The sequence below is a fragment of the Sphaeroforma arctica genome, assembly GCF_001186125.1.
Source record: "Sphaeroforma arctica JP610 unplaced genomic scaffold supercont1.1989, whole genome shotgun sequence".
Classification (NCBI taxonomy): Eukaryota; class Ichthyosporea; order Ichthyophonida; genus Sphaeroforma; species Sphaeroforma arctica.
The window spans coordinates 1-9527 of NW_014038569.1; the positions used below are offsets into that span (position 1 = coordinate 1).

Below are 9527 nucleotides of genomic sequence, written 5' to 3' on the forward strand. Positions count from 1 at the left end.
ATATATTTATGCACTTAAATTTATATATATGCATTTAAATTTATATATATACAGATATATATTTATATTTATATTTATATGCATATATATATATATATATCTCTTAATTAAATATGTGTAAACATTGGATGACAATTAAAAAATTGAAGAGGTAAAAGGTCAGAACATGAAGTTGAAAGTGAGCACAGAGTTCTGTAGGGGCGAATATATGTTACCGACCTTAAGGCGATGAATATTTGCACGCGAGCATGCGTTGTTCAAATATTTGGTGCCCATAGCTTATTATCGAACCTCACTGCGAATCACTGCAGGATCGACCCACTCCTCCTAGAACAGCGTGTGGGTGTTGTGATCACGCTCTTCCTGGCTCTGACAGCTCTCCAGTTTGTCATCAACGAAAACCTCCCGTCCAGCAGGTATACTCGTAGCCATATCTTTTCGTACGGGTCCTTAAAGGTTATTGAACAACGTACATATGCGTGATGTAGGGGGGTTGAGTCTGCGCATGGTAGTATCGATGTTTTTATTTGTACGTAATGGGTGTGTGTGCGGTTTGGGTCGGGAATCTCACAGCAGCGTAGATAACGCCTGTACCAAGACACTCTGCACGACGTTTTAGGGCAATTCTTCAGCCCTATTTGAGTGATGTGTACCCTACCATCTGTCCTTGCACGGCCCCCTGGCTCTTAGTTTGTGTCGTAGTTCGTCTCCTCAAGACTTGGCCCGTCTGACGAATGACCCTATTTTTTCTATTCTGTGTCATATGGAGTGTAGACATACTGTGGTATTCACATGACTGATATCCTAGCACTCTCTGGTACGCCCCCTACATGCGCGTAGCCGGATGTCTTTATAAATCTCATATCGCTACGACGTTGAGTTCAAGAGTTATCAGCTTCCACCATTTTATTTGTTTAGATTATTTATTATGCCCCCCACCACCTGTGTCTGGGCGTATTCTCCATCTATCTGTGACAGTGCACATCCTCACGACAGACCAGTAAACACAATCCAAAATCCAACTGTGGACCAATTCACCTCAACGCACATCAAGGCACACGCCCAACACTTCTACTTTGTCTGGATCTATAAACGATTGTCGTATACCTACCGCGAGATTTTCTGTCGCTCCATCGCAAGTCTGAGGCTCACCCCACACCATAGGCTATCCAGACTGTGTGGTTTTAAGGGGACGTGTGTTCGTTCAAGCCTTGGTTGCTAGCTACTAGCACTTCGTGGCAGGCCTTCACTCCCATACAAATCATACGCTCATGTCTTTGTTTATACATACCCTGCGCACGGCAGTTACTTCACACCGGTGACGAGCCTGATTCTGACATCGTACATTGTGCTGTTCCTTTGTCTGCTGGAGTCGCTGGCTGTGTTCTACGTATGTGACCGCATCATCATCCAGGAAAAGCTAGGTATCTTAGGCCTACGAAAGGCCCTACTTTTTATATTTATATATATACATATATATACATTATATTTATATTATACATATATGATAGATTGTAGATTTTGGATTTTGGATTGTTGGTAGGGGACTTATTGTTTAGTTACCGTCATCGTCATCATCAAGAGAAGCCAGGTATTCTAGGCCTGAGAAAGGCTCTATTTTTGTTTGTTTTTGGTATTATGGAATATAGGTAGAGAACATATTGGATTAGTGAAGGTGCGGTATACTGATAGTCTATAGGGACTTGGGTAAAAGTAGTGTACACGTGCTTTTTGTGACATCTGTGAATCTCATTGGTGTACGGTAAGCGATCTTTTCAGTTCGCATACTTATCGGTGATAATTGGGTTTGTATTCCCAATACTTATCACAGTGATTGTGTTTGTAGTCCCAGTATTTAAAGTTTGCTGTTATGTGCCTCCTAAACTGTATGCTGTTCCAAAATAGGTTTATAATGCGAACGTAACATCAGGTCTGTGTTTTTGTTCTCAGAATCGTAGGTGGCCTCTCACCTGCCATCTACAGTGTACGTGGTCATAGATTGATGATTGTATTGCTTTTTGTTTGAAGAGTGGTTATTCCATACATAAATAATTTAGAAAGTTATGTATGATAGTTCCTGAGGGTTGACAATTAATTGTGTACAAAAGGTGGGAGCTCGGGTATTTGCTATTTTCAGTGACCAAATGTTTGCAAATGATGAGTGACATACAATGAACCATTTGCTTATCAATACGTGCGTCAACCACCCCGCAATCGTTCTCCGATTTTGGTACATGTTATATATATATATATATATATATATATATATCATGTCCAATGCCAGAGCTCGTACACAAATTCGATTTCGGTGTTCTATAATGCCAGGGTGCAATTCATTGACTTTGTTTGTATATCCAATGCGTTCACCAGAGGAGATGAAAGCCGGGGAATCGGACAGCAACATAGCGCAACGACGGGTGGTTGAGCATCCTGCCAGCGGTATGCCTAGTCTATTCGCAGGCAGACATGTTTTAGGGTTCAAGAGTTTTAGGGTTTAGGGTTTAGAATTGGGGCTTAGTTTGGTATGCTCAGACTATCCGCAGTCAGACGACATGTTTTATGGTTTTAAGGTCAAGGGTTTAGTCTAAGCGATTCTTGCACACCGCCCATGCGAACACTGGCACCAGCGGATATACATGGCATGTCATATAGTTTTAGGGTTTTGGGTTTTGTGGTCCTGATTACATGCGGTTGTCCACACACTTTATCGCGAGGCCCGCTGGTAATCCCATTCCATACCATCTCTATCGGGCTGTGGTATGGCTGTGCTGTGCGTATATGACCTTGTGCTTATAACTGAAAATATCTGTGTGTAATATAAGTTCTCCTGTTTGTATTAGAATGTATTTATGTATAGGTATCTGTTCTCTGAATGTATCTAAATCTATGTGTAATATATCTAATCTCTGAATGAATTCATGTATGTATAGGTTCGGATGCAACAACTACGCCTAAGCTAAAATCGTCGCTGCGCCAAACATCGCAAGACGGTTCCCCTCTCGCGGTTACAGGTGAGTGGCTCGCATACGTACTATATCATATGCTTATGCGTGTTATGCATACGTACTATATCTTATGCTTATGCGTGTTATGCATACGTACTATATCATATGCTTATGCGTGTTATGGATGTCGAAGTGTCGTAGTGTCGTGAAGTGTCTTGGTGTCGTGTTGTAGTCGGCATGTACACTACGGTTTATCCGACTAGAGATCACTAAACTAGATGAAATTCAAAACCCTAAGAGACCTAAATAGTGTCCTATTGGATCTCTGAACACACTATGTAGCGCCTGTAGCCCCACGTATCATTAGTTTTCTTTTGTGTGTGACTATCACATGAGAGATGTGTGTATCTTATCTACTACTTGTCGCTTTGGTTTGGTCACATTTTGTCGTGCAATCTGTGTCTGTCTAAAGATATGCCTTGCAATGGAATGTGAATTCTTCGCGATGCTGACGTCGAAGCATAATTTGTACTACTCTAGATTGTCATTTCCTTGTCAACTATATATATATATATGTGTGTGTGTGTGTGTTAGTGTGTGTGTGTGTGTGTATGTGTGTGTGTGTGTATAGTAAATATATGTATATATATATGTATATACTATCTTCGTGTATATCTATCTATATATAAATATATACATGTATACTTATTTATATATATATATGTATGTGTGTGTGTGTGTGTATATATAGACAATTAAGTATATATGTATTCCTGTATATATATATGCTCGTGTATATCTATCTATATATATATATATTAATATATATGTATATATATAAATATATATATATATATGTATATATGTATGTATGTATATATATACATATATACATATATGTTGTATATATATATACGTATATATATGTATATGTATATATGTTTGTACGTATGTATATATATATATATGTATATATATTTATACGTGTATATATATATATATATTACGTTATATATATATATATATATATATATTTGTTTGTTTGTCTGTGTGTGTATGAGCAATGTATATATTTGTATATATTTGTTTGTCTGTGTGTGTGTGTGTGTGTTTATGTATGTGTATGTATGCATGCCTGTGTATATAATACATGTATATGTATATGTATTTAAAGTATATATATATATTTCTAAATTAGGTAGTCTATATAGAGCTCTTCTTCAATATATGGTTTGCCGCTTTCTTCCTTCTTCTTCACGTTAAAGCCGATGTATTTATCATGTATATAAATATTTGAACCAAGTTAACCGTTATTTTTGTGATCGTTTTGTTAGTTTGTATGCATTTTTTTAATCATCCGTGTAGATATGTTTGAATACTTTTTATGAAATGCATGCGTTTACTCTCCCACCATTTCCCATACACTTCTTATGCTGATATGAACATGTACGTGGCTGTACTGGAGTATTTATATATATATAAATATATGGGTGGGTGGTGTATGTATATGTATATGTATGTATATATATATATGTGTGTGTATTTCTATTTGTAGTTTTATTTGTATATAGGTGTATATCTGTATCTTCTAAATCTATATCTCTATCTATACATGATAAATATATACATATACATATTTCTATATATATATGAGAGGTGAAGTTCACGAATCTTAGTTTATACACATGTATACTACTTATGTCAATGAAAGAAAAATCAAGCATAAATTTGACATAAATTTCATTTCATATTTGCAGATCATTCCTGATTACATAACATCAGAAATTTATGCACTTTTGGCAAGCTTATGTTAAATATATAGATCGTTTTTATGACTCTGAATCCCTTGTCCAGGTATTTTAATATACAATTATGTGTGTTTGCGCATGTTGATGTCCAAGAACCATACTGATGGATGGTGATTTATCTACGTATTTGTGATTGATGTTTGGTGTACGTAGTGCTCAGGTATATGGATTGCCTACGCGTGTGTGTGTGTTCATTTATAAGTCTTCCTATACATATATCACGTGGACTCTTAAATGCTAAACGGGTGTTTATATCTGTTTGTTCCTACTGGCATAGCTACCTGGGGAAATAAACATTCAGTTATGTATTAGTTTGAATGTCGTAGGAGTTCTCATTGGTTTCATTTGTGTATCAGTTTGTTATTCGGTTTCAACTGTTTCTGCTTACTACCATCCTCTATGACCTTGTTAGCTTGAAATTCTCTTCTGAACGTCATCTACGCTTTATATATACTCCCAGCTCACACATGGTCAATGCATATTCTCTACACCTATGCGATCGCACCGGAATCCACTTCAGGATCCGAACCAACGAATCGGATGGTAAACCGATTGAATAACATGTTTATTTCAGCTGGGCTAGATATATATATATATATATATATATACTGTCTTCACATGAACTCAATGCAATTATGTGCGCTATATTTGGTTTAGGTATTGATTTCAAGATCCGAACTATTGAAATGGACGGCAAAAAGATCAAATTACAAATTTGGGACACGGCAGGTCAAGAACGATTCCGCACAATCACAACAGCCTACTACCGAGGAGCGATGGGCATATTGCTTGTGTACGGTAAGATATTTCGCACATATAGGGGATATGTCTAAACCATATATATATATATATATATTATATGTGTGTGTGTGTGTATATGAATTTATTTCTTTATATATATATATGTGTAAATGTATGTAAATATATGTGTATATTTCTATAGCGAATTTATACATTTATGTATATCTTTATATATATATATAGATATATAGATATATTCAGATCCTTATTTATATTGATATTTATACATGTCCATATACAATGTATCCACGTTACGTTCCTGGCAAACAACTATTGAAAACCAATGGTTATATGATGTGTAGACGATTCTTAACAAGTACAAGGAGCATAATTGCATATACAATTCATATAAGGTACATCTAAACAAAGTATTGATGTTAGATTGTATACGAGGAATATATATAAGGCTTCTGTATGGAAACTAAGACTACATACGATCAGAAGGCAATGTATGTATGGCATGTGTATCATATATCGACACGTGGAACCTATACATGCCAGTATACAATATTTTACGTTACACGCACTACAGCGAAGCGTATGAAGGCAAACGATATAGTGCTGGCATAACGCATCAATGTAAACATATAGATCTGCATTTACTAATCACATACGTGCTTGTATTCCGAGTACTCGTCAAAGTCTGGATTGGTTGCCATTTGGCTACAATGTATTGCAAATCGTCATCTACATGCAGGCATAGTATATAATCGTGATTATCAATCTCTTCTCTTCACAGATGTGACATGTGAGAAGTCATTTGATAATATCCGGCAGTGGATTAAGAACATTGAGACGCATGCGAGTGAGGATGTGGAGAAGATGATTCTGGGCAATAAATGTGACATGGAGGATAAGCGTGCTGTTGCCACAGAGGTATGTGTATTGAATTATCTTCGTATCAACTATCAGTTTGGTAGCACCTCTCGCGTGTTTTGTATGGGTGCGTGTATGTGTTTCTATGTGTGCGTGTGTGGGCATTGTGTTTGTGTTTTTCTGCGTCCTTCGAATTTTTCTAACGTATGTTTCTGTGTACAACGCTGACCCTTTCATACCCTCTAATTACATGCTCATGAAAGTTTTGATGTGTGTGCTATTCTTTGAATGAAAAGCTATCGGCCAAGCTACCGATCAAGCCTCGCCTCGAGTTCACCTGAAACATTTTACACTATCGACGGTAAACTCTCTCGTCGAATCAAGCCCTAAACCCTTTGTTTGTGTTCACTGACGCCCTCTATTATATATAATATATATATATATGTGTGTGTGTGTGTGTGTGTGAAGTAATTATCATCACAATCTTAATAATAGCTCGTTATCTTTTATTACCAAACAGCGTGGCACGACGTTGGCGGGAGAGTATAGCATTCCATTCCTGGAGACCAGTGCGAAGAATAATATAAACGTAGAGCAGGCCTTTACTGAAATGGGTATGTGAACGTTTCTACAATAAAACGGGTATATTGAAAACCGTCTGGAGCCAAGTGAATGAACAGGCATGCAAACATACACATATACATGTATATGCGGGTGCGATATATAGAAATATTGATAGATTAACGGATAGATATAAATACATATATGAGTGTGTTTTGATACATATGCATATGCTTAATACATATTTGAGTGTGTTTTGATACATATACATACACATATATTTGTGTTGTGTGGGTGTGTGTGCGCTCTACTACCCTCCTAATTCAGTGCCATTCCCTTTCTCTCCTCTCAGCTGCCGCAATCAAGAAGAAGATGGATATCAAAGCCACCGCTGCACCCAAGCCCGCTGGTGTGCAGGTCAATAACAAGGACACGCAGAAGAAGAGTGGCTTCAGTTGGTGCACACTACTTTAGGCAAATCTGTAAATAAATCAGCCGACGTGTGAATGCCTTATCACGTCAGTTGAGGTGTTGAAATCTTACTTAGATTTGTTCATGCGTACGTTGTACCCAAATCCCCATACAAACAACTGGAATTGGAAACCCGGTAGCTGTGTATGTAAAAATGTTGTGTGTATACCTTTTGGTGGCACACGTATTCGAATTTCAAAACTATTTCCGAAACCTGAAATCGTATATTTCATTTATCGATATATACAAAAGTTCGTAAGTCTCTGTTGAATCGATAATTTTATCGACTCAATAATTTATACGTCAGATTTATAAATTATAATACAATATACGTAATCCTGACGGGAGAGCTTTACTAACTACCCTCAACCTGCAACTCATTCAATTCCAAGCTATCATTCATGACAGTTTGTTTTGACTTTACAGATACTGAGCCACCGGTACAGCCGGCTTAGCCTCTTAATTTCGCCTCCAGCTGCTCCTTTTTGCTTATTGGTGTTTCTCGATCGCGTCGTACAAGTCTGCGAATTGATCCTTATACTTCTTAGTGGCGTTGACACGCTTCAGTTTGAAAGTTGGAGTGAGCAGCTCATTGTCAATAGTGAAGTCCTCAAGCTTTTGGAACCCTTTGAGTTTACACTCTTTGTGTATGTCCTGTACTCCGAGGCCAGCATGGCTTTCAATTCTGGCGTTTGAGCGATCGTCTTAGCATCGCCCGCGATATTGTTCTCCCTGGCCCAAGCGATGATCATTTCAGAATCGGGTACAACTACAGCTACGGGGTAAACGTGAAACGGGTCTCCTGTCACAAACACCTGCGCAATATAGTCACACCTGCCGTATATAGCTTCGAGATTCTCAGCCGCCAGGTACTTGCCCTGAGACAGTTTGAAAATGGACTTCTGGCGATCAATGATAGATAGGTTGCCATCTGCATTCCAACGGCCTACATTGCCAGTGTGGAACCATCCATCCTCGTTGATGTCTTCTTTGGTCTTCTCCGGATTCTCTAGATATGAATCAAATACATTGGTACCTCTTACGCACACCTCACCACGAGGATACTCATCAGTTGTCAGGTAGTTCATTTTGGAAAAAGCTCGCCAGCTTAACTTTATAGGAGGCCATTGGCGAACCCACGTGACCGAGTTTCATGTTGTTGTAGTGAGTGATAGTAGCACCTGCGGTAGTTTCAGTCAACCTATAATCAACCATGATAACCGGGCATACGCACACTCGTAGAAACTCGTGTATAGCCGTGTCGAGGGGTGACGAGCCGGCGAGAATTCACTTGACACGCCCACCTAGCGCCAGCCCATTCTATTGAACACCTTCTCATTGAGCACAGGGGTGTCTTCTCCTCATTCCAGCGCTGCGAGACGCATATCGTATGCGCCTTTGAGCGCAGCTTCTTTTTCAGGACCTCCTGCCTTGACGCCTTGGTTGATCTTGTCGTAGGCACGTGAGAGAATACGAGGGACGGCGATGAAGAATGTGGGTTTCAGGGTTTGGATATCCAGCATAAGCTCGGGCAGAATCCCTTGATAAAACACAATGCTACAACCCTGGCTAATGTATAATGCCTGCACCACCCATTCAAGTATGTGAGCCAACGGAAGAAATGAGAAGTGCACATCCTGGTTGCGCACGTTCAGGCGTTTCTGAAGTGAAATTAAATTAGCCATTACGTTGCTGTGTGTGACCTGAACACCTTTGGGGTTACCGGTGGTACCCGATGTATACATGAGTACCGCAACATCCGATGCAGTGGGAGGATCATGTGGGAAGACATTATCCACGCCCATATCCACCAGCTCATGTAAGGTTAGTAGCTCGACGCCTGCTTTCGTGAATTTGGCCTTGTCCTTAGATGTGACTACATCGAAGCAAATGGTGAATTTGACATTTGGAAATAGCTTTCCGATCGCTGTAAGAACAGACTCGAGGCGAATCTTCTCACAGGAGGCTGCTACCATTTCACTATGCTCCGTCACATAATGTACAGAATCGGGACCGAGTGTGTCGTAGATTGCAACATATGGCAGAGTATATGATGAAAGAGCGTGATTACTCAGTGTCCATTCCATTCGATTCTTCGAGTTATATATATATATATATATATATA

General features: G+C 38.8%; 3 protein-coding genes across 3 annotated transcripts; 1 reads left to right on the forward strand and 2 right to left on the reverse strand.

Moving 5' to 3' along the window:
* Positions 1-310: 310 nt before the first annotated feature.
* SARC_11977 (hypothetical protein) lies at positions 311-7405 on the forward strand (the record flags this gene model as incomplete). The annotated part of the gene is made up of 8 exons (XM_014293924.1): positions 311-416; positions 1306-1424; positions 2371-2439; positions 2931-3011; positions 5411-5551; positions 6294-6430; positions 6891-6984; positions 7284-7405. Coding segments are annotated over 8 exons (869 nt in total), but the record flags the coding sequence as incomplete, so codon positions are not given.
* Positions 7406-7891: 486 nt separating this feature from the next.
* SARC_11978 (hypothetical protein) lies at positions 7892-8490 on the reverse strand (the record flags this gene model as incomplete). The annotated part of the gene is made up of 2 exons (XM_014293925.1): positions 7892-8017; positions 8041-8490. 2 exons carry the CDS (start codon positions 8488-8490, stop codon positions 7892-7894), a joined length of 576 nt encoding a protein of 191 aa, XP_014149400.1.
* Positions 8491-8763: 273 nt separating this feature from the next.
* SARC_11979 (hypothetical protein) lies at positions 8764-9378 on the reverse strand (the record flags this gene model as incomplete). Its single annotated transcript, XM_014293926.1, has 1 exon — positions 8764-9378. One exon carries the CDS (start codon positions 9376-9378, stop codon positions 8764-8766), a length of 615 nt encoding a protein of 204 aa, XP_014149401.1.
* Positions 9379-9527: the final 149 nt, after the last annotated feature.